This window comes from Diabrotica virgifera, chromosome 9, assembly GCF_917563875.1.
Source record: "Diabrotica virgifera virgifera chromosome 9, PGI_DIABVI_V3a".
In the NCBI taxonomy this organism is placed as follows: domain Eukaryota; kingdom Metazoa; phylum Arthropoda; class Insecta; order Coleoptera; family Chrysomelidae; genus Diabrotica; species Diabrotica virgifera.
In genome coordinates, this window is record NC_065451.1 from 174293065 (window position 1) to 174320116 (window position 27052).

Sequence of the window (27052 nt, forward strand, 5' to 3'; positions counted from 1 at the left end):
GGTTCTCTCGTAGTCAACTTGAGTCCAAAAATATTGTCCACACTCTTGCGAGAACGTTTGGCTACTCAAAATCACAATGAAAGCTTTGAACTACTAGTTAAGGCTAACTTTCGGATAATCCGAACTTTTCGGAATCCGAACAGGCTGTCCCCCCAATTAGTTCGGATTTGCGGGGTTCTACTGTATCTTTATTAGAATCTATGGAAATTAATAAATTGAAAAATACAGATATAATTCTAAATGACCAACTCGAGACAAACATCTCCCCACTCTTCAACATCTTCAGTTAAAGATTTTAAAAAGACAAACACATTGTAAACTAAATCACTTGAGAAAGGCACTCTGCCGAAACAGCTGTAGTCACATAGATATAAATTTTGTGGAAGTATAGAAAAAAAAAACGTTTTCAGTGTTTTATTGTTAGATAAAATGAACTTCCATCAAGTAACGGTCAAATCCATCAATTATAATAAGTAATTATTTAAAACACTTCTTTTGGGACCAATTGTATTCGCGGTTTCTATTACTTGTAAACCAAACGAACAATGAATAAAAGAAGACACGGGGAAATCTAAAAGTTGCACTTCACTACCTGTCTGGGTAAAATAAAGGAATTCGCTATAAATCGAGAATGAGAGATATCTTATATTTCAATTCGTTCAGAGAGGACCATAAACGCCCTTACGTAGATTTCACCCTTATTAGGGATCGGGGGAGGGGTATATAAATATGGTTACCTCTAGGTGTTTTCTTTTTTTTTTTTGTCCGTTCCTCTGTTTTCTCTGTCCTCTGATCATTCTCCATATTTATTTTTGTGTTCCGTAGAAGCGCGTTCCATCTGTTTTGCGAAGTTTTGATAGTTTTCCGTTTTTACAAGTGATATGTCCTTAAGTACCTTAACCATTGTTTAATTAATAAGACCACTGTCGATGGGATAATTCATATTTATTACTAATATGTTATTCAATACATTTTACATTCAGTTTTTCTATAACTACTCTTTGCCCCGTTGTTCTCTGCCCTACCTGTCAGTCCGTATGGAACATCACCGCAGAACAGTAAGTGCCAGATGGCCATCTCTCTCAGAGCTACCAACTCACTTTAAGCTGTGTTTACACTTAAAACATCCCAACTTATCACCCTCACCCTTAATTTATATCTACCCAAATATGATTAATATGATTATGTAAAACCTAACTGAACAAATTTTTTTTTTTTTTTTGACTTACTCTAGAATGAAATCATTGTATTTCTTTGGCATATTTGTAACGCGTCTGCTTCTACCTGTTTGAGACATATTATCAGATGGATAATTAACAATAATGTTTTGTTCATTATCTGACCTGTAAACTGTATCAGTTGATGATCTGTTGCCAGTGTCTGAAGAAGTAGCCATGTCCAGCAAAACTGGCTCACCTTGGGTTTCCATCGTTAACTTCTCCAAATTTGATTCAGATTGTGTTATACTCTCACCTACCGGATGTACTACGTTTGGTAGTTTTATATATTGAAAGTCATTGTTACTGTCAAGTTCATTTTCCCTGTTGTTTGCAAACTCAGTGCTACACCTGCCTACCTGATTCGTATGACGCTTCCATACCTGACCACTATCTAATCTGCAATAATAAGTTTTCTTACCTACTTTATTTATTATTTTAGCTGCCACCCACAACTTTCGGTTTGTTTCCCTATAGTCTCTTACCATAACCCTTTCTCCTATTTCAAAACATCTTTTCTCCTTTATAGAAATATTTTGCTGTTCTTTACTGGGCTTTTCGGCCATCATTGATATTCTTGTTCGCAATGATCTATTATATACAAGTTCAGCTGGTGACTTTTCTGTTACTGGGTGTTTTGTGTTGCGATATGTTAGTAAATATCTTGATATTAATGTAGACAGTGGAATACCAGAGTTTCTTGGATCATCTAGGGCTGTTTTCAGCTTCATTTTAAATGTCCTGACATACCGTTCTGCAGCTCCGTTGCTGGATGGATGGTAAGGTGCCCCTGTTAAATGCTTAATCCCATTTTTCTTAAAGAATATTTCCATGGTTTTGTCAACTAGTTGAGGTCCATTGTCACTCACACATAACCTTGGTAGTCCCATTCTGGCAAAAACTTCCCTTAGTTTTTCTTGCGTTTCTGCTGCTGTCGCCCTACTCATAGGAAATACCTCTACCCATTTGCTGTAAGCATCCACCAATATTAAGCACAACTTGCTTTTTAATTGCAAAAAATCTATATGCACTCTGTCAAATACTTTGTCCACTTCAGGCCACGGTGAAAACTCTGATGGAGGGTTGTCTCTATTCTTTAAACATGGACCACAACTTTTTACCCTATGCTCTATGTCGGAATCTATTTTAGGCCAGTAAACATATGATCTCGCTAATGACTTGCACCTGACTATTCCAAAATGTCCTGCATGGAGCTCATCGAGGATTTGTGGTCTTAGACTTGATGGTACCACAATACGATGTCCCCACATTATTATGTGCTCATCTAAATACAACTCTTGTCGTTTATGGTAAAATGGCATTATTTCATCACTTAAATGTTTGGGCCATCTTTCCGTTTTAATATACATCTTTATTGCCCTTAAAATGCCATCTTTGTCTGTTTCTTCTCTAAGTACTTTGTTGTTAATTGGCCAGTATTCTATAGACTCCGTGAAATGAATATATGTCATTCCTTCCGCTGGTTCCTCTACTGTTCCCGTAACCTGCACTGGTGACCTTGATAAATAATCAGCTACAGGATTGTTTATTCCCTTGATATGTTCAATACTGTAGTCAAACGATGACAAAAATAAAGCCCACCTTTGTATCCTGTTTGCGGACATTTTAGGGATGCTCCTGTGTTCTCCAAATAATGCAACTAGCGCTTTTTGATCTGTCCTTAATTTAAACTTATTACAGCAGAGGTACTGGTAAAATTTATTTATGGTAAAATGAACTGCTAAAGCCTCTTTTTCAACTGTAGAATATTTTTTTTCTGCTGGCATGAGAGTTCTTGACACACATGCTACTGTTCTCTCCTCTCCCTCTTTAACTTGGCTTAACATGCCTGAAATACCCTTGTCACTTGCATCTGTTGTTACTATTATTGGAAGGTCAGGGTCAAAATAAACTAAACAATTATCTGATGCTATTATATCTTTTATAATATTGAATGCCCTTTCACATTCTTTTGACCAGAAAAACTTTACATTACCTTTTAAAAGCTTGTATATTGGTTCTAAGATCTGGGCAGCCCGAGGTATAAATTTATGGTAATAATTTACTAGCCCTGTAAAAGCTCTAACTTCTGTTATATTTTCTGGTTTAGGTGCATTTATTATTGCAGCAATTTTACTATCTGTTTTCTTAAGGCCTTCTTTTGATATTTTGTACCCCAAGTATTCAACTTCCTCTTTAAAAAATACACATTTTTCTTTACAAACTGTCAGCCCAGCCTTTTCAAGTTTGCTAAGAACTTCCCTCAAGTTAGTCATATGTTCTTCTGCTGTTTCCCCCGTTACTATTATATCATCTAAATAGTTTGTTACATTTTTCATGCCCTTAAAGAGATTTTCAATTTCTCGTTGAAATATACTACTTGCTGATTTTATTCCGAATGGTAATCTTTTAACTGCGTACAAACCCCTGTGAGTGTTCCACGCTAACAACTTACTTGATTCAATATTTAAGGACAACTGCATATAAGCTAGTTGTAAATCAATTTTTGAAAAACGTTGACCTTTTTTTAGTTTATTCCATAATTCATCAATTTTTGGAAGTGGATATTTCACATCTTCTAAATGTTTATTTATTGTTGTTTTGTAATCCCCACATATTCGTATTTTCCCATTTGATTTTTGAACAAAGACTAAAGGTGTTCCCCAATCTGAATTGTCTATTAATTCTATTACTCCCTCTTTCTCTAACCTATCTAACTCTAACTCTACCTCTTTCGCATAGGCTAAAGGAACAGCTCTGTGCTTGCAAAAAACTGGTTTAGCATTTTCCACAACTTTAATTGAAATTTCCTTATGATTAAAGTTTCCTAACTTACTAGTAAATACGTTTGAAAAACTGTTTATTAGATCTAGAATTTTACTATTACTTACAATTTGATTCATCATTTCAAGCCTAATATTGAAGGCCTTTATCCAGTCTCTCCCTAGAATATTTGCAGAACCTTTTTGAACAACGTATAGCTTTACTGGTATTTTCTTGCTTTTATAGCCCATATCTATTATAAAATATCCCTCTGGTGAAAAGACACTACCTTCATAACTTTTTAGCAACAGATCATCACTGGTTAGCCTAAAATGAGAAAAATTATTTATATATGTTTCTTTTGTGATTGCACTTATACCAGCGCCACTATCAATGATCATCTCATATATTTTGCCTTCAATCTTTACCTGGATTTTAAAGGGATTGTCTACCTTGACTTGTACATGGCACAGATCAACAATTCTTGATTCTATGCTGTCTAATGTATAAATGTCCTCTTCCGCCTCACTATCTATAAAATTAACACTATTTTTATGTGCCAAACAGACCCTAGCCAAGTGCCCAATTTTTTTACATATATTACAAATGTAATCTTTATATTTACAACTATTTTTGTGTTTATTTCCACATATCTTACATTTTGACATCTGATTGACACTTGAATTTACATTGACGTTTGAGCTGCCATGCATTGTCCGCCTTGTCCCATGTTGCCAACCTCCATCCTGTCCCTGCCGACGAACTCGAGAACTCGACGATGACGAAGCTTGCTGATGATCTATCACGTGAACATTTACAGTTGACCTCGAGCTTGTTTTTGAAGCCATAATAGCATTTTCTGTCTTCATTGCCAAACTCACCATCTGCTCCATCGTCGCCTTTTCATCCTCTTCGCATAATCTGTCGAGAATTTTACTAGGACACATACCACTCACGAACTTATTTAGCAGCACTTTGGTTAGATCTGCCCCAAACTTGCACGTAACTGCAGCACTTCTTATCCTAGCATACCAGTCCGCTATTTTTTCCTCAGTTTCTTGCCGCAGGTCAAAAAATGTACATCTCTCTCTCCATGTACTCACTTGACCTCCGTAATGGGTAGCTAATAACTGTGATAATTCTGCAAATGTTTTGGTTTTGGGAGCTTCTGGAAAACATAGATCTCTCAACAAGGTGTATGTGGGTGCACTTACCGAACTGATTAGGATCGCCACTTTAATAGCTTCCTCTTCAACCCCATTTGCCACAAAATGTTGTTCCAATCTTTCTTCGTAAATATTCCACGGTTGTAAATCTGGAATAAATTCTTCGAACTTTTTGTTCGCCATCTTGATTCACTAACAAAGGTACCGGACATCGGTTTACATAAAACAATTAGTATTTACTTCGTTACCACTTTTATCCTCGTCGCCATTGATATGTCCTTAAGTACCTTAACCATTGTTTAATTAATAAGACCACTGTCGATGGGATAATTCATATTTATTACTAATATGTTATTCAATACATTTTACATTCAGTTTTTCTATAACTACTCTTTGCCCCGTTGTTCTCTGCCCTACCTGTCAGTCCGTATGGAACATCACCGCAGAACAGTAAGTGCCAGATGGCCATCTCTCTCAGAGCTACCAACTCACTTTAAGCTGTGTTTACACTTAAAACATCCCAACTTATCAACAAGTCTGACTAAAATATTCGTTTCATTTCTGATTTCGTTTGCAAAAGGGCTCTCTTCTTTTCTTCACTTCCTCTCTAAACCATGGGGTTTTCATTTTTGCTATATTAGTGTCCATTACTTTCCTCTCTCCAAGTGATTCTGTTGCTGCGTTAATTATGCTATTTTTGAGTTTTCCCAGCATTCCTCGATATTATCGTTTTCTAATATTTCATTATCAGTTATAGTCCCTGATAATCTTTTTCTGTATAAGTACACACACAAATTAAATTAAAAAATGGAGAGTCTCACACTTTATGGAAAACTTAACTTTTTTTGGTTTTAGCACCCACTCTTCAGAATCCAATAGGTCTCCATAACGCTCGAGTAACTGCAAATTTAGCATACTTTCCTCCCCTACTATGAGGATTTATTGATGAAAAACATGGCTAGTTGTTAAAGCCCATAACTTTTTTATTGTCCAACATAAGCAAATGAATCGAAAAAGAAAATGTTAAGAAAGCCTAAGGCTATAATTGAGTTTTAACTTCAATATTTTATATATGCAAGAATATTCCACAGGATGTTCCGAACTTTAAGAAAAAAACACAGTATGATTGTTACACCCGGTATAAAATGACATTTACCTGTCTAGCAACAATATTGTTACATTGATATTATTAAATAATAAGGCTATAACATACTAAAAGATCCACTCAAATCGGACAACAGGTTTAGGAAATTCGAGACATCAAACATGTCCCATTTTTAAGGTGTTCGGGCTAATTTTGCCGGTGTGTGTATTTCGCGGATTCCGTACTTAGTCCTTTGACTCTGATTTGTGTTTGTGTTGATGTCGCTCTATTCTTCTTCTTCTTTAAGTACCGTGCCCGAATTTTAGGCGTGGGTAGCTTCCATGACAATTTGCCGATATCCTTCTCGATCTTATGCGGCATATTATAATCATCTGCTGATATATCAGTCCATTGATAAAGGTTTCGGAGCCATCAATATTTGTTCCTAGCAATTCATCTTTTTCCGTCGATCTTTCTGTTGAGTATTAACTGGAGTATACTGTATCTGCTAGGTACCTCTCATTATATGCCCCAGATATTCAAGTTTTCTCTTTTTTATCATCTTCATTAAGTCACCTTGTAATGATATGATACCACAGCGGGTGATGGGCCGGTCGACCAGAGACGGCCCATCCGTGTTAACGTATCCCCTCTTCATAACACCGCTGGGCGAAACTGAAGGAGAAGTGGCATCGAGAGCATATTTAAGACAAGCCAGGAGAATCATAAAATCAGTTGTTACTGATCAGCACTGGAAATTAACACAGAAAAAACAAAAATTATGACTCAGAGCAGAAGAAATATAGTCCCACAAAACATTATACATAAAGATAAGATGACATTGAAACGGTTGGAAAGTTTACATACCTGAGAGTAGAAATATATGCCGACGGATCAGAAGATGGAGAAATACGGAAGAGAATAACGCAGGCAAACAGAGCTTATTTTGCCCTCTCCCATATATTTCGGTCTAAAAAGTGTCCACCGAAATACAAAGATGAGAATCTATAAAACCTTAATTCGACCAATTACATGCTACGGCTGTGAAGCCTGGTTCCTGAAAGAAACATCCAAAAACAAACTCGACATTCGAAAGGAAAGTACTGAGGAGAATACTAGGACCTGTGAGGGAAAACGAAATCTTCAGAAGTCGATACAACAACGAGCTTTATCAACTCTATAAGGAAACACCCCTGTCAGACTTCATTAGAATACAAATATTGCAATGGGCCGGACATGTGATAAGAATGGGAGAGGATAGGCTACCAAAAAGAGCACTGAATGCTAGAATGCAGGGAAAGAGACCGGTTGGAAAGCCAAGAAAGCGCTGGGCTGGATCCCGCGTATGAAAAAAAAGTTGATTAATAGCAAGCTGAAAATTTGTTAATAGCTTAAGGGTGTCTAGACTAGACAGTCCAGTCGGACAAACTTTGATGTATGGGAACAGGGGAAGTTTTAATTGTGGAACAGGTTAAAAATTTGGAACGGTCAGAACACGAAAACGTCACATGTATTTTGTCCGACAGAACTTCCAATTGATTTGTTACCGTTTCATTAAACTCTCATGCAAAAATCAGGCTGCTATTTATCACCAAATGGGCATTATAATGAGTGGATCACGTAGAAAATGTCATATGACAGGAATTATGACAGCGATAAATAGCAGTCTGATTTTTGCATGAGAATTTAATGAAAGGGTAACAAATCAATTGGAAGTTCTGTCGGACAAAATACATGTGACGTTTTCGTGGTCTGACTGTTTCAAATTTTTAACCTGTTCCACAATTAAAAATTCCCCTATTCCAGTGTTCCCATATATCAAAGTTTGTCCGACTAGACACCCTTAAGTTATTAACAAATTTTTAGCTTGCTATTAATCAACTTTTTTTTCATACGCGGGATCCAGACCTAACATTAAACAGCGACGCACAAGCCCTTTTAGGAGTCCGTGTATGGAGAAGAGCAGCCACAGACAAGCAAGGGTGGAGGCAAAAAATAAAGGAGGCCAAGGCTCAATTTGGGCTGTAGTGCCGTAGAAGACCATAAGACCATAATACAGAGAAAAGAAGTTATGAAAAAGAACCTCAAATATTGAAAACTGAAATTGAGTCGGCAATAAAAAAGCTAAAATGTAGAAAAGCACAAGGAGAGGATGGAATAACAGCTGAAATACTCAAAGAAATGGGGGAATTAGGGAGGGAAGTAATGCTTAGAATTTGCAATGAGATCTGGAATACCGGAAAGTGACCAAATGACTGGGGTAAACTCACGTTTATTCCCATATACAAAAAAGGTTCTCCGACAGATTGCATATTACCGTACAGTAGCGTTGATATCTCACGCGAGCAAAGTACTTCTAACAATAATCAATGAAAGATTAAAATCCATTCTATTACCGCAAATTCCACAAGAATAATGCGGATTCGTCTCAGGTAGGGGAACAAGAGAACACATTCCCTAATAACACAAAACATTCCATGAATGTTCCTAGAATGTACACACAGGACATTGAAAACATTCCTGGAATGTCCCCAAATGCACACGAATGTCCCTGGAAAGTACCAGGAAAGTGCTGTGTCAGCATTTTAAATATTCTTAGAATGTTCTGTTGGAACATTCCATGAATGTCTACGAATGTTCTTTGGACATTCACAGTCTATTTTTTAGACTGAATGTCTTGTTGGAACATTCCATGAATGTTCTTTGGACATTCACAGTATATTTTTAGACTGAATGTCTTGTTAGAACATTCCATGAATGTCTACGAACGTTCTTTGAACATTCACAGTATATTTTTTAGACATTCACTGAAATATATCGTCAGTAATGTGACAATACCTCCTATATGTTTTTTTATGAGGTTTGCAGGAGACGAAAAACATTTTTTAAGGTCACTTTCTGGTTTCGTACGTATTCTGACTTTTTTTGTAGTAAATAGATAGTTGAATTTACTGCAAAACAAGTCAAAAAATATATGAAAACAGGAGGTGGCCGAAACAAGTTTTTAGTCTATCTTACAAATCTCTTGAAAAAAACAGATAGGAGGTACTGTCACATCACTGACGATATATGGCCATACCAAATAATACATCCTTGATAAATATAAACATTTTTATTGCAAAAAATCTTTACATACATTTTTTAATGTAATTTGCTGACATTCCTAAATATTATAAAAAAATGTGTTACATTTGCTTTGTAAACCTTTCTTTTGCTTTTCGTAACCACATATTCCGTTTCCTTTCTGGTTTTTTGTAGACCACTTCTCTCAGCTGATTCTAAAAGAAAATAAAATAAAAGGTAATTTTTCTATCCTTTACAATTAACAATCAGAAGAAATATTATTTACAGGTAATAATATGCATAAATAATAATAATAAAAAAATAAATATTAAATAATATTTAAATAAATAATAAATAATATTTAATAAATAAAATAATAATAATGAACATTTTGTATTTTGACAACGACATCCGATGTGGAAGTAGAAACCTTAATAAAATTATTTTTTCAAGTAAATTGTGGCTTATTTCCCCATTAGAATAATTAATTACAAAAAAGCCACAAAGAAATAGATTTTTCACAAACAAATAAGTATTTAGTATTCATTATATTTATTGTTTTTATTATTTACTTTAATGTCCTACTGGTACATTATTTGACAAATAATGACATTTCGAAGTCTGTTAAGTACGATATAACGCCCTTGGGCATTAAATTTAAATAACGACTTAGATACTGTCAAGTTGACAAATATCAACCTAAGTAAAACTATGGTTACCACAATTACGTTACTACTGTTACTGGTAAATGTACTTATTTAAAAACTAATCAATTCAAAATTCATTCAAATTTTTCGCATATAAAGAATAATTTAGTCAGGCATTAAACGTTGAAGGCACCACAGGTATTATAATAATAACGCTTTCGGTCAACGTATATCCCTATAATACCCTTGGTACCTTAATAACTGTAACATAAGATTATACCTTAATTCTTGTTTTCGATTTCTGATGTTTTTATTTATTTACATTGAATATTAATCTGTTTTGTTGTATAATCTACTTCGCAATAATTATGTGATATATTTGACTTAAAATGAATTCAAAAATTTTTTGTAGTTGGGCAACAATGTCAACTTAGATCTCCGATGTAGATAATGAATTACAACAGTATCTATATTGTACGGACTGTATTATTAATTAGGTTATGCATATACCTGTGTGACATAAGCTATTGGAACAGCACAGTCTCTCAAACGAACAGATGAAAGTGAAGTTCTGTCAATATCTTTTTCTAAAAAGTGTTTTGAACATACTCCTCTATTAACAAATCTGATCTATACTTCATGTCTTCTTCGCAGGATCTTCTGGAAAGCTAAAAATACAAAATATATGCATTACTAAGCATTATTAACAAATTTTAGTTTTAAATAAAAAATATGATTAATGAACTCACAAAATTATTATAAAACAGCTTAGAAATTGTTTATTAGTATAGTCGGTTCCCCAAACTCAGACACAACTGGCTAGTGATTTTAGTAGGTAATTTTTTTTGTTTTTGGCCAATTTTGCCAAAATTACAGTAATTAGTACTGAGACTGAGTTTAGCAAATCGACTATAATATTCTGTGTATTCATTAGTTGGTACTGCATATTATAGTGTGTGGTCTACCATCCTATTTATAAACGCATACACTAGCAAAAACGCAAAAAGAATTATTTTAGTTTTACAAATCCTTTTGTTATTACCTATCTCTATTTACTATTTTAGTTAGGAATAAGCGAAGTTTGTGGCTTATTCACAATTATTATTAAAATAATAAATGGATATGACCAATTATTAACTTATAAAATAAAATAATAATTCTTCTGATTTATGCCTTTTATTCACTTTGTTATATCTACGTTACTTAAAAGATTTTTTATGAATAGGGTATTAATAGTATTAATTTATTTTCTGAAATACAGGGCATGCTTTCGTTTACATATTTGCATACTAACCTTTTAATAGGGCTTTTCATTCACAGTCATTTGTTTTGAGCTTCTGTCATAATTGAAACGTTATTCCTGCAGATTTTTTTATCTACATTTGTTTCTGCTACTCCAACTGCGTTAAAAACAGGACACCATTTTATGCACTATGTTAATAATACTATTAAAGCTATTATAAAAGTATCCGAATTAAAAAAATATTCTTAAAAAGCACAAATAATACAAACAACTAAAAACAATCCACGGCAAGGCAAGGTCGCCAACATAGAGGTCGCCAAGATGAAGATGCCAAGATGGCCGAAGCGAGGTCGTTGGTTGGTCGTTTTTAGTCACGTGATGCCCTCTCAAGCGCCATGCACAAAAATATATGCACGGCGAATTTGAAAATGAACGCAAAAGAAATAAATATAAATGCCTCTCTTGGGTTTTGCATAAGTTATAAGTATTTTTTTTATTAACAAAATCGCATTCCAAATTGAATATTCGCGAACAATAATTTTTATTACATTTGTATGTTTATAATCTTGGGAAACTCTTTAAATTTGACATATTATTGCACTGTAGGCCTAAAATGTCACTTAGTTTGTCTGGTATGTTATAAGTAATGTTGTATCTCTTACACGTATGTATTATTTCGCAACTTAAAATATAGGAACATTGGTAGTATGTTCACAGAATGTCTTATGGTAACATTCCAGGAATAATTTAAACAGATGTTCACCGAATGTTCCCTAAATGTCCAGGACATTCAAATATTGATAGAACTTTGGTAGTACATTCCTGGAATGTTGTGTGTTGTTAGGGTTATTAATATTCGTCAAATTATCGAAAAATCTCGAGAGTTTAACATAGAAACATATTTGTGCTTTGTTGACTACTCCAAGACCTTCGATAACGTAAAATGGGATAAAATGTGGCATATACTTGGAGAAATGGGTACGCCAGAACATCTAATCTATCTATTACAAGCACTTTATGTAAATAACACCGCTAATGCAAGAGTTAATAATGTGGTTTCGAAAAACTTCAAATTAAAATCTGGAGTGCGACAGGGATGTATAATATCCCCCATTCCATTCTATATATATATATATATATATATATATATATATATATATATATATATCGAGAAAAGGAGTACGACCGTTAATCCAATATAAATTAAGGATCACTCGAAGAGTGGAGGGTTTTTCGGTCAATAGGTGGAGAAATAAGACAAAGAAGGTGGCTACTTCATCTATTTATTCGAAGACGTTTCGCTCTCTGATCAAAGAGCATCATCAGTTCATCTAAAAAGAACAATATGAAAAACCAAACATCCATAGAGAAGTTAATATAACGGTGTTACCTCAAAAAGACATGTAGCAGTCAAAGGTATAAAAAGTAACAAAAGCTTGAAACAATGAACCATTGAATCGTTAGGTGTATAAACAATCAATAAAACTAAGTACAGTTTACAATTTAACAAAGACTTAGAACAGCAAAAGAAGTATGTGGTTATCATACATGTATAAAAAAAAATTTATGTAAAAATTTTATATATATATATATATATATATATATATATATATATATATATATATATATATATATATATATATATATATATTTGAAAAACAAAAAAAAAACAAAAGATGTAAATCTTTGAAACACACTCAGTGATCAAAAGATCTAAGTTATTGGTTTACCGACCAAACGTAACTAAATCAAACAAATGAAATAGAGAATGTGGAAAAATCCCCTTACGAACAATTCACACATCCACCATTTCAGTGAATTATATATATATATATATATATATATATATATATATATATATATATATATATATATATATATATATATATATATATAGTGAACACATTATGCGTCAAGTTTTTGAGGAATGGCAAGGTGGAGCAACGATAGGAGGAAGAAAAATAAAAAAACCTACGTTATGCTGATGACACTGTTATATTGGCGTCTTCACCAGAAGAACTGGAAGAAATTATGAATAGGCTAGGAACGGTGAGTACAGAATATGGTTTGAAAATAAATATACAGAAAACCAAAGTAATGATCATCGATAGAATCAGAAACAACCAACCGGAGATAAGAGACTTGGCAGGTTACGAAGTGGCCAGACAATTTAATTTCTTAGGTTCCGTTATTACTAACCATGAGAATGATGCGCATACCATGGACCGCACATCGCACAAATAATTCAATATTAGCCAAACTTAACATAAAAACTGGACTCAGCACAACTATCAACCAAAATATACTGAGATATTTTGGACATATAACTAGAAGAAGGGAAGGCATGGAACGAATGATAGTTGAAGCCAACGTAGAGGGCAGAAGATCCAGAGGAAGATCTCCATTACGATGGTCGGGCCAAATAAGAGACATGACTGGTTACTCGTTCTCCGAAGTAAAACAACACGCACAGGAGAGAGAGGATTGGATAGAAATAGTCAAACGACTTACATGACGCCACTACATCCTTACGAAGGAGAACAGATAGAGGAGGAGGCCGTAGAAAAAGAAGGAGAATTTGTGTTATCGGTTCATTACTGACAATTAGTTGCATTGAGCCGACGCCGACGTCTTGTTTACTAACCACAAGTAACTTAGTCTTTGTTGTATTTATGCTAAGTCCGTTATTAGAGCATTCTCTAGTGACTTGATGTATAAGGAATTGAAGATTTTGGGTGTGAAGTATTTCATAATGATTCTTATTTTACATAAAAATATGCATGCACTCGCTTAATGTATAGGTATATCACAACTTAAAATAAAGTTTGAATAGTAAAGTTTTGTAAATAGTAAATTTTGGAGCTGTTTACAAAATATACCTTTTATAAAAAGGGGTCTATGTGTTTTAACATTATTTATTAACTGCGCATGATCACTCTTTCACTTTTCTTTCTTTTTAAGGGTCAACAGAAACTATTCGAAAATGTTTGGTGAAGGGGTTGTTTCCAAATGCTGCCTATTTACACCATAGTGGTGTTTACAAAACAATCAGGGGAGATATTGAACTTTTTGTACATCCTGATAGCGTTTTGTATACTATGCCTCAACCGCAATGGTATGTATGTATATGTAAATTGTCTTTAAGTTACTTTTTATTCTTTTGGCATCATAACACTGGATGGGTCTTTGCCTGTCTGTCTATGCCTTTCCATTCAGATCTCTTAATGTTGTTCTGAAGCTATTTCCTTGTGGCATTTTTATGATTAATAATTATATGATAAGCCACAATTAAAATGAAAAAATAATTTTATTAACGTTTCGACGCCCAAATCGGGTGCCGTTGTCAAAATACAAAATATTACTAAAATAAACTAAAGTGTTGTTGCTAAGCAAAAAAAATTCTTCTAATAATTTATTTAATCTCACTCATTTATATTGGCAATTCAGACATATATTATACATTTTAAAGTAGAAGACTTTAAAATGATATTGCCAATATTTTATGAGTTGCGTTCCTGGGACGACTTACTGAAAGATAGTTCATTCGATTACATGAAATTAACCCCAACTCAAGAATATCCGTCATAAAAAATTATAGCATGTGATATGTCTTTAAAAAGACAACCAAATGCAACGACAGTAAAATTCTCGCGTTAGAGACTTCATAGTAAATCACAAGGGAAAACCAGGAAAAACCCTGTGATACTATCCCGACATCGTAAGTATTTGGTCTTACATTAATTTACTCTCAAAAAATAATACCAAATTCTGACTTGTAACATGTTTAAATTATAAATATTATTAATAATACTAGATAATATATAAGTAATACTAAAATATAAAATATGTACTAGCTCGATATTATTGACTTACTAATCTTGGTATTTTCTTTCTATTGACTTCCTCTTTCAGTATGGGTAACCACATCCTACTGCATTCTACCGAGGAATTTGCGACACAATTGGTTTCATTTAGCATAATTAGAGCCAAATAAGAATAAATTTAATAATTAGAGCCAAATAAGAATCAGATAGTAAAAAGAGAAAAATCAAAGAAGCGGCTCTAATTATGCTAAATGAAACCAATTGTGTCGCAAATTCCTCGGTAGAATGCAGTAGGATGTGGTTACCCATACTGAAAGAGGAAGTCAATAGAAAGAAAATACCAAGATTAGTAAGTCAATAATATCGAGCTAGTACATATTTTATATTTTAGTATTACTTATATATTATCTAGTATTATTAATAATATTTATAATTTAAACATGTTACAAGTCAGAATTTGGTATTATTTTTTGAGAGTAAATTAATGTAAGACCAAATACTTACGATGTCGGGATAGTATCACAGGGTTTTTCCTGGTTTTCCCTTGTGATTTACTATGAAGTCTCTAACGCGAGAATTTTACTGTCGTTGCATTTGGTTGTCTTTTTAAAGACATATCACATGCTATAATTTTTTATGACGGATATTCTTGAGTTGGGGTTAATTTCATGTAATCGAATGAACTATCTTTCAGTAAGTCGTCCCAGGAACGCAACTCATAAAATATTGGCAATATCATTTTAAAGTCTTCTACTTTAAAATGTATAATATATGTCTGAATTGCCAATATAAATGAGTGAGATTAAATAAATTATTAGAAGAATTTTTTTGCTTAGCAACAACACTTTAGTTTATTTTAGTAATATTTTGTATTTTGACAACGGCACCCGATTTGGGCGTCGAAACGTTAATAAAATTATTTTTTCATTTTAATTGTGGCTTATTTCCCATATAATTATTAATTCAGATCTCTCTTGTGCTCTCCTCCATCGTCTTATATTCATGGTTTTCAAGCAGTCTTTCACGTCATCCAACCACCTCAGGGGCGTCATTTGATAGGGTCAGGGAGCATTTGCCCCCCCCCCCCCCGACCCTGAAAATGACTGAAATACAAGAAATACATCAATTTTCATCATTACATCATATACAGGGTGTTAGTAAATAAGTATGAAAAACTTTAAGGGATAATTCTACATGAAAAAATATTGGCAGTTTGCTCTATAAACGTATGTCCGCAAATGATTTGTTTCCGAGATACAGGGTTTTGAAATTTTTATTTCAAACTGCCAATTTTTTTATTGCTCTAAGACCGGTTAACATATGAAAATTACATTTGGTGGGTTTCAAGAGGTAGTTATTGCGCACTTTTTGGCAAACAAATAACAATTTTATATTCATCATTGGCGCGCATACGGGTAATGGTCTGAATTTTTTTAAAGAAAAAAATGGTACGCCACTGAGATATTTCAAATTAAAAATTATTTTTGTATTTCGCATTTAATTTATGATAAATAACATTTCTTATATTTTTTTCCTATGGTGCACCGTTTTTATGCGGAAAAATAAAACATCTTCTAGCGTATTTTTCATTTCTTAATACATTATCAAGAATTCTCCAATATAATAATACCAAAGTAGAACAATAACAGAAAATATTACTAAAAACATTTTAACTAGATGCAAAGCTACAACAAATGTTTAAAATTACCCCCTTTAACGGTGACAGAATAATTTTATATTTAGCATTGGCGCCCGTACAGGTAATGGTCTGAATTTTTTAAAGAAAAAAAATAGTACGCCACTGAGAAAGGTCAAATTAAAAATCATTTTTGAATTTCTCGTTCAATTTACGACAAAAAATCATTCCTGTCTTTTTTTCATATGCGTCGCCGTTTTTATACAAAAAAATAAAACATCTTAACGCTTACAAATTATTCGAGGTAGATTCCATATGCATAGAAACTTACTTCAAATACTTTGTAAACGTTAAGATATTTTATTTTTTGCATAAAAACGGCGCCTCATATGAAAAAAGACAAAAACTACTATTGGCGTACTATTTTTTTCTTTAAAAATTCCGGCCATTACCCGTACGCGCGCCAATGGTGAATATAAAATTACTCTGTCACCTTTAAAGGAGGTAATTTTGAACATTTGTTGTAGCCTTCAACATATTTAAAATCCTTTTACAAATATTTTCTGTTATTGTTCTAGTTTGACATTATTATATTGGAGAGTTCTTGATAATGTATTACGAAATGAAAAATACGCGCGAAGATGTTTTATTGTTTTGCATAAAAACGATGCACTATAGGAAAAATATATAAGAAAGGTTTTTTGTCATGAATTAAACGTGGAATACAAAAATAATTTTTAATTTGAAATATCTCAGTGGCGTACTATTTTTTTCTTTAAAAAAATTCAGACCATTACCCGTAGGCGCGCCAATGATAAATATAAAATTGTTATTTGTTTGCCAAAAAGTGCGCAATAACTACCTCTTGAAACCCACCAAATTTAATTTTTATAGTTTAAAAGTTCTTAGAGCAATAAAAAAATTCGCAGTTTGAAAAAAAAATTTCAACACCCCGTATCTTGGAAACGAAGCATTTGCGGACATACATTTATAGAGCAAACTGTCATTATTTTTTCATGTAGAATTACCCCTTAAAGTTTGTCATACTTATTTACTAACACCCTGTATAATCTATTGTATATATTTATAATGCTTGCCCCCCCATCAAAATTTCAAATGACGCCCCTGAACCATCTCGTTCTGGACCTTCCTTTTTTGTCACGTTCCTACCGGCTTCCATTGTAATATTTTCTTTGTTGTTGTTGTACCTTCTTGTCTCTGGGCATGTCCTAGTAGTCGGAGAGATAGAAGCCGATTTTGTGCGTGATAAGTAATATGGAAAAACTATACGGGGATATGTTGAATTAGTTGTGTACATGACTTTCTCCAACGGCCGGAAACCAGAGTGGGGGACGAGGGTAGTTATAAGGAGTCAAAGTCGCGGTTTTTATTATTTTTTTTTGTGACGCTCATGATCGAGATAGTGCACCAAAATTTGGGGATAAGTATGTCATGACGTAACTAAGTAAAATCTCTAGGGGCGGAACGCTGCGTGGTCGACAAAGGGGTGGGGGTAGGGGTGAATATAAAAAATATAAAGGGTTTTTTGCGACGTTCGTGATTGAGATGCACCAAAATTTCGGAAAGAGTAGACAATTACATAGTTAAGTAAAATCCCCAGAGCCGGAAACCAGAGTGGGGGACGAGGGTAGTTATAAGGGGTCAAAGTCGCGGTTTTTATTATTTTTTTGTGACGCTCATGGTCGAGATAGTGCACCAAAATTTGGGAATAAGTAGGTCATGACGTAACTAAGTAAAATCTCCAGGCGTGGAACGCTGCTTGGCCGACAAAGGGGTGGGGGTGAATATAAAAAATATCATGTACACAACTAGTTCAACATATCCCCATATAGTTTTTTTATATTACTTATCACGCACAAAATCCGCTCCCAGCTCTTAGACTATAGCCATCGACAGTCTTTGACTTTTCATCAATCTTACAATGTCACACCCTTCATTCAATTCATTAACCTCGTCGTTTCTCCATGTGCTGTCTTCCTCTTGCGCCGGGCCATATATGATACCTATCTACTTTTCTCAATATCTTTCTCTCGTGTGTTCTGAGTTGGGCTTCATCTTTTTTCGTCATTATCCAGGTTTCACAACCATATCTTACTACGGGTCTAATCAATGTTCTGAAGCTAATAACCGGCAAAATAGCTCAAAAGATGGAAAACATAATACGTTGCGAAACAAAAAGAGATGAAACTAGTGGACGTGGAAATTGTCGTTATAAACGTATTAATTAACACTACATTACATAGTTTCCCATCTTTAGACGTCTGTGACAGGAGTATTTTATAAAATTCTACTGTCACAGTGACAGTTGTCATACTCCTCTGATACATGATATGTACATCTAAAGGTGGGAAACTACGTAATGTAATGTTCATTTATACCTTTATAACGATAATTTCCACCTCCACTAATTTCATCTCTTTTTGTTTCGCAGTGTAGGTATTATGTTTTCCATCTTCTGAGCTATTTTGCCGGTTATTAGCGCGCTCATCACTGTATTTACAGTTATGTAATAAAATTTATATTTACAATTATACCAGATGTCTACTTATATTTTCCCCCATTTTAACTGCCTATAACTTCTAAACGGCTTAAGATAGAAATATGCGGTTTTCGCTGAAATGTTTTATTTTAGTAAAAGTTTGAATGAATTGAATCTTTTATATCGCTTTTAAAAAAATGGCGGATTTTTGAAAAAGGCGTTGACTTTTTTTTAATGATACTCCCAGTAGCTACCTATTTTTTTTTGTAAATTGAAAGAATGGTCATGATTCACCTTTCCAGCGATAAAGTTTTTTAAAATCGGTTGTCAAATGACTGAGTAATTAATTTTTAAAATAAGATGCAATGTGGAAATCACATAACAGAATATGAATATGTACTTAGTTATTTTAATCATTTATTTAGTTATGTCATTTCTACGTTGCATCTCTCATTTTAAAAATTAATTTCTCAGTCATTTGACAACCGATTTTAAAAAACTTTATATCGCTGGATAGGTAAATGAGCGTTCTTTCAATTTACAAAAAAAATATTCTGGGTGTTCCATTAAAAAAAGTCAACAACGTTTTTTCAAAAAAGCGCCATTTTTTTTTGTAATTGAAAACGTGTAAAAAATTCAATCCATTCAAACAAAACTTTTACTACAATAAAATATTTCAGCGAAAACCGCATATTTCTATCTTGAGCCGTATAGAAGTTATAGGCAGTTAAAATGGGGGAAAATATAAGTGGACACCTGGTATAATATATTATATTCAAATCCTTTCTACTTATGTCTAATTTTTATCTTTATTTTTAGGATTTTATTTTGTCAAGTAGTGCATACAACAAAATTGTACATGAGAGACTTGACAGTGATTGAAAGTGACTGGTTATTAGAATTAGCTCCTCATTTTTACTACAAGACAACATTCCGTGAATAAATATAAAATATTGCAATTGTGTGTTTTTTATTTCTTACAATTTAAGAGCCTTTTGGTACATACCACTTGTCCCAGAAAGCTGCTGTGCCTGACAGCATTTCGTGCCAACTCATGGAATTAAAATTAACACAAAGACAAAAGGAAAAACACATGGTTTAGAAGGCGACTAAGAAATGAGTGATTCTTCCAAGTGTATAATTAAAAATATAAAGGAACAAGGAGAGAGGTGACCCCGATCTCGGACACTATATCTCACAAATATAGGACTCAATGACTCCAATCAAGGTTAGCAGTAAGGTAGCTTCGTAAGAACTTACTGTTTCTATGAGAATGTTCGATGTTAACTAGATAGAACTGAACTGAGAAAAACAGGGCCAATTAAAAGGTTTATTGGGTGTTACCGAAAAGCTATATAACACTCCAGTCAATAAGTACAGGGTCGTACCACGAGATGGCAAAACCTACTGAATTATCAACATGATATGTTACAGAATACACCCCGTCATCATCATCAGTGGCGTTACAGCTCTTTACGACCAAAGCCTTCTTCAGAACAATCCTCCATTCGCCCCTGTCTCTGGCAACTCTTCTCCATGCTCTAATTCCAGTTGATTTTAAATCATTTTCTAGGTTGTCTTGGTACCTATGTCTCGGTTTTCCTTTTGCTTGTTGTCCTATGGGCCCTCTTCAGTCAAAAACTTTTCTGACTATGGCATCTTCCTCTCGCCTGATTACATGACCTATCCATCTAAGGCGTGCTACCTTAATGAATTTTACAACGTCAAGTTCTCCAAAACTTCTATACAACTCATAGTTGTAACGCCTGCGCCACAAACCTTGTTCTTTTATGCTTCCATATAATCATCTTAGGATTTTTCAGTCAAAACGTTTGAGCAGTTCTTGGTCATTCTGTGTAAGTGACTAAGTTTCTGAACCATATGTTAGCACTAAGCTTATTAGTGTTTTATAGACAGTCAATTTAATTTTTCTATTTTTGAGGCCATCTGTTTTCTTAAACCATAGTAACACTTATTGGCGAGCACTATTCTTCTTTTAATTTCTTCACTGACATTGTTATCTTTAGTTAGCAAGGAGCCTAAGTATATAAAGATGTCAACACCTTCCAGTTCTAAGTCGTCAGCCAGCATACACCCCACAGTGCTTAAAATGATGCTATTTTTGTGATTTTGATAAATAATGGATTCAAAGCAATTTTTGTGTCAATTTTTCACTGTTATTTGATGGAAAAAATTCTGTCCAAACTGAGCAATGGCTCAAAACATGTTACCAGAAGTTTGCTCCATCGATTACAACCATTTAAACGAATTTTGCTAAATTCATATACATTGTACCAACACAAATGATAATGAACATGTTGGAAGGCAACATGAAGCAGTTAGTTTCGAAAAAACGTTGAAAACTATTATCAAAATAAATCAATTATAGTCTCTCTACTTTGGGACCCACAAGGAATTATTTCATTGACTACTTAAAACATGGAGAAACAATTCTACAGCGACTAATACATTAGTTTATGGGAGTGTTTGAAGACCAAATTTGAAAGGAAATGCCTCATTTGTTGAAGAAAAAGTTAATATTCCACCAAGACAATGCAACATGTCACAATTCAATGGATGAAATGATAGCAAAAAACACTAATTGGGCTTTGATTGCTTCAACAGACAACAAGACTGCAAAGAAGAATCTCTTTAATATGAGCCATATATTGAGCTGTAGCAGACATCTTCGAGAGCAACGTCAATTTATTTAAAAAAGAAGACATTCAACCAATGCATGCTTTCAGTCATTACTTAGGGCACAATTTTGTCAGTAGAAAATCAAATTACAAAAAATATAAATATGAACAAAAACATAAAAAATGTTGCAGATTTATAATATAAAAAAAATTAATTTTAAATTATTTCTATGAAACATATTTACTTTATTTTTTTTTTTCTAATTTGCAGTAAATTTGTATATACTTTATAAAAAAACACAGAATTTTGTCTTGTCTGGGGCACTCAAAACCCTAAAACAGTCCCTACATATCACTTTTATAATTTCAATGATTTCTAGCAAAACTATAGCTTATGGCTGTTTATTAAATATGATAATGGGGAACATTAAAAAACACAAAAAGATAAAACGTTTTATTATCATAACCTTTGCTTTTTTCTTTCCAAATATTCTTGAACATTGTCATATTTTCTTTTATAAAGAACTGCCACAGCATTACTATCGGCAAATTGTACTAAACTCTTATACTTCCGATAAAGTTCAACAAATAAAGGTTCAATACTCTCGACAAAACTATTATCAACCAAAGTATATTTGGAAAGCCTATCACTTAAAACAAACAAATTATTTTCAAAACAAAATGTAGAAGGTAACGCAACTTTTAAAGTTGTAACAAGCGTCAAATTAAAATTTGATAAGTCTACGGAATACAACTGTATACAATCATATTTATAAATTGACACAGCTATGTATAAATGTTTATCAAGATGTAACTGCATATCCGTAACAGGTAGAGCTACAATTTCAACCTTTTCTTTATTCATTTCGTCACAAAAATTTTGCAACAAATTGTCTCCTTCAATATACGAATTCGTATCTATCAGAGCCAACTGTTTTCCATTCATGAAGTCCCAAAACCTTATTGTACCATCTCCAGACGCTGACACTAATATATTATCAATAATGTCAATCTTCGTAACAAACTCGGTGTGCCCTAAACAATAACTCACTATATTATAACAGTTTGGAAAATGGGACACCCTGATTTTTTCATCTCTATCACTAGTAATTATATATTTGCCACATTTGCTAATAATAATATCCAACACAACACTCAAATGCCCTAAAAGCATCACTGGTTTGCTGTCTTGGTCCTGTAGTTTGTATAGATACACATCACCAGTTTTGTCAGCTACTACTATATCATTTGAGGGTGTAAAACATGCTTTACTTGGAGAACGATTAACTACAAACTGTTTCACTACTTTAAAGTCTTTATCGTATATAATAATTTGTTTATTTTCCGTTGATATTAAAATATACTCTTGAGAAGCCGAAAATTCTAAGGATGTTACGTTTTTAACATCATAAGGAATGGACACTTGGACATCTGTATTATCGTTTAAATTACACTGAATAATATTGTTACAATTAGCAATATATAAATCGGCATCAGTTTTCTTTAATAAAACCATTATGAAAATAAAATAAACATTTACACGAGTTTGCTCTTTGCTCTTGACTCTTTAACATAACCTAAAAATAATTTAAATTTAAATCTCTTCTTTTTACGATTTATTACCAAGATATAAAATTTTATTAAAATATCAAATGACATAATAGTGAATTTCATTTGGCAACGTGAATAGAGGTCCTACAAATATATACGTGTCTGTCTGATGGCGTTTTAAAGATTCCCAAGAAAAAGACATCATGTCCACTTTACATCAACAATAAATTGAACAAGAAATTGACAAAGTTATTCAAGGCCAAATTTAACGTGTACAAAATGTATGGTTTGTAAAAGAAAATGAAGGAATTTGATGAAATAGAACAATTGGATATGTTTTATTTTGTCAAATTTCTTTATTTTCTTTTTATTCACGGCAAAATTGGGTGTTTTGTATAAGTCAAATTTGACCTTGAATAACTTTGTCAATTTCTTATTCAATTTATTGTTGATGTAAAGTGCACTTTAGAAAAAATTTCCTGTTCCAAAAATATTTCCAGGACCTCCAAAATATTTGAAAAAGAAAGAAGATAGTGCTAAAAGCAATAGGCTCATGAAAAGGAGAGAATTAATTACACCTAAATAGCCGACAACAATAATAAGACCAATGCAGTGGCAGATCCAGGGGAGGGCGATGGGGCTATCCGACCCCCTTTTCAAACCAAGTTATATATAAAAATTATAAAAACATTCATTTATTCATTTATTTTTCATAAACATTTAGCCAATCGGCATCTCTTGACGAAGCTGGATCCTGCTGGATCCGCCACTGGACCAATGACTTCAATTTTTATGATAGCGTTTTGCGTTTAGTGTATTTTGTGAACTATAACGACTACAGCGTTTAGTGTATTTTGTGAACTATAACGACTGTGTCCATTATCTAAGTAAAATAAATAATATTTTGTGTTCAAATATAACTTCTATTACATTATTCGCCTGGTGAGAACAATAGTGACGAAACTTCAAAATGAACATTAAGAGATATATAATCTTATTTGAAGTTTTGTTGAAACTGCTAAACAGTATAACTGACTAAGGTAATCATTTTGCAGAATTTTTCTAATAATATGCTTCTAGTCATTTAAACCAATTAGTAGTAGTAATTTTATTTGAAGAAAAGATGGATATTGTATTTATTTTTCATTTTTTTTCTGCGTTACGCCATTATATTGCATTATCGAGGATGTTTATTTTGATGTTTCGCCACTATACTTTACTACTACTATATACTACAACAGTTTAGTTTCTGTTCTAAATAATTAAAAAATTTACTTTTATAAATAAATTAAACGCATCAAATAAAATATTTTATTGTACACACTAAACAGTTATTCGCAAAATGATACTAATAAGTACAATAGAAAAATAACAAAATAAGATCTTATAAGTAATAATTATTAACAATATGGCTGTTAACAAGAAAACGATAAACATGATAAAAGTAAGCAAAAGAACTATAAATAATAAAATTAAATTCATCATTTTACTCGCACGTAGATATGTATCGTATTTCAAACTACTAAAGAAATGATTGTGGGTAGAAGGAATTGACTTATTTTGTAAGACTTCTTTTTAGAAATGAATATTGGTTCTCGATAGTGTGGAATTAAACAATACTGATCCAAAGTGGGTAGTCGCTTTCTTGATTTGCTATTTCTATAAGTACCTAAGAACGATTGAAACTAAGTTTCTGTATAAGAAGTTTTATATAAAAAAAGAATGTGTGTGTACTTTGTACGCACGTAAGAAGTTATACTTCTATTATTAAACTAATTTTAATACTTACTCTTTCCAAAAATTTTTATTAAAACCATACGAAAAATTAAAAAAATAAAAGAATAAAACACACGCAAACACATTGAAAATGAAACCAAAGAAATTATTTCTCAACAATTGTTGAGAAAATTTTAACTAAATACGTATTTTTTCTGAAAGAAAAATATAATAAATATACTGCTGCTTAGGCCCGGTACTTTTATATCTCGATTAACAGCCGGTAGTTAACCGTGGTTTAATCGGGACCTCTTTAGGGTCTCTTGCGTTGTAATAAATGCAATTATAATTATTATTATACTTATTTATAATTACAATAATACTTGTAATTGCATTTATTACAACGCAAGAGACCCTAAAGGATCCCGATTAAACCCGCGCGGTTAACTAACCGGCTGTTATAATCGAGGCATAAAGTACCGGGTCTTACAATCATAAAATGTATAAAAAAAATAAAAATTTCCATTGGGAATTGAACCTGCGTCTATCACGTTTAGATTATTTTGAACTCACCCCACGCAGAATTTAACTACCGAGACATTGTGAATGACGTGGGAAGATATACCTAGCACTAAACGTTTTAAAAATTTTTTGAACGTTTGTTGCTTATTCTGTTAGTTTAATCAAATAAGTTTGATTCTTGTGGAATTAAAATACGACAAAAAAATATTAGATGGAGATTTTTGTTGGTAATCAAATTATGTAAATCAAAGCATTACCTACGAACTAGGTAGGTACATTTTCCAAATAGGTATTTACCTAATTTGTAATTTTTTATTACAATACTGAAACATTTAAAATAAGGTACGTACCTGTTGCTTTTAAAAACTATTTAAAAAGTCACTACAATAATTATAAAGTTGCTTTTTGTCTCTGTCCTCACAACAATAAAAACTAATATATACACAACATTTTGTTTATCCAGAATCTCCATTTGAACAACTATTGACAGATGATTTTAACACCCAATCGGATCCCGTATAACGTTTCATACCATACTGTCAGTGTGCGCATGCGCCCAGTAAAAATAAAAATTTACCCTCGTGCCTAAAGAAGTATAAATTCAAAAAACCACAAAAGCAAAAACGACCACACAGACAAAAGTGCTCATTAGCGCCACTATTGAACATTGTACTACTATCTTTAATAAGATATCTAATATTTCAAATACATACAAGGACGGCGTAATTACAGATTCGCCAGTGTTGATATAAAGTTTGGGGTGGTTTCGTCGTTAATGCATCAAAATATTTGACAAATTCCACTTCCATAAAGCCATAAAGACTTGTAGGCGCCCTCTAGTAATAAGGAAATTAAATAATGGTTAGCCGATATTGCACATAAAAGAGGGCATATTTAGATGTCGGTTGATGGACTTAACTCAAAAACGTTGATTTTCGTGTTTCGCCACTATTGTTCTCACTATGTTATTACCACTTTTATATCTATATGCCGGCCCTCTATTTGACTAATTCACGGTGTTGCCACATATAAGACGACAGCCTGTTTAAACAAGGCCGACAATGACCCGACCTATTTGAGAAATAAATTCTCATCAAAAGAGAAGAATATATAGCTACCTTCGTGTAACTGAATTTAAATGTACGTGACGTATGTTGTCAAAGTCAAATAATATTTTGACAAATGTGTGAAATAATTAAAATTTGTTTATAATTCTTAAATGATTATTTATATTGGCTGTAATGTAAGTGTTTACAATGGCGTTATATCCGAACGCTATACGTCAAACATTACGGGAATGGGCACCTTTAACTGAATTGTTCGCTAAATTACCAACAAAACACCAAAATGGCATATTTTACCAAGAAATTAAACTAACTTGTGTTGATGTTTTACCTGAATTTATAGCACTGGGAACGAATTCGGGAATTGTTTACTGGTTCGATAGAAATAAAAAGGATATGCAGAGACTGAGATGTGAA

At 32.9% G+C, this 27052-nt stretch overlaps 3 protein-coding genes and 1 long non-coding RNA gene across 7 annotated transcripts in view; 2 read left to right on the forward strand and 2 right to left on the reverse strand.

Annotated features, from left to right (window-relative positions):
• Positions 1–20102, forward strand: part of LOC126891928 (probable ATP-dependent RNA helicase DHX35) — a 396116-nt gene extending 376014 nt beyond the window's left edge. For all 4 annotated transcript variants that reach the window (XM_050661273.1, XM_050661274.1, XM_050661275.1 and 1 more), the window contains 2 exons: positions 14145–14298; positions 19963–20102. In XM_050661273.1, coding sequence (XP_050517230.1) covers positions 14145–14298; positions 19963–20086 — 278 coding nt within the window. In that variant the 3' untranslated portion in view covers positions 20087–20102. The remainder of the gene's footprint in view (positions 1–14144; positions 14299–19962) is intronic.
• Positions 9328–11503, reverse strand: LOC126891942 (uncharacterized). Its single transcript, XR_007700623.1, has 3 exons — positions 11235–11503; positions 10451–10608; positions 9328–9508 (listed from the first exon to the last, which is right to left on the reverse strand). It is a non-coding gene; the product is annotated as an uncharacterized LOC126891942 (long non-coding RNA).
• Positions 20103–22223: 2121 nt separating the features above from the next.
• LOC126891935 (tRNA (guanine-N(7)-)-methyltransferase non-catalytic subunit wuho) lies at positions 22224–23498 on the reverse strand. The gene has a single exon (XM_050661282.1). It carries the CDS (start codon positions 23296–23298, stop codon positions 22243–22245), a length of 1056 nt encoding a protein of 351 aa, XP_050517239.1. The 5' UTR covers positions 23299–23498; the 3' UTR covers positions 22224–22242.
• Positions 23499–26726: 3228 nt separating this feature from the next.
• LOC126891949 (WD repeat-containing protein CG11141) overlaps positions 26727–27052 on the forward strand; it is a 108444-nt gene continuing 108118 nt past the window's right edge. Inside the window, exon 1 of the mRNA XM_050661296.1 lies at positions 26727–27052. Coding sequence (XP_050517253.1) covers positions 26828–27052 — 225 coding nt within the window. The 5' untranslated portion in view covers positions 26727–26827.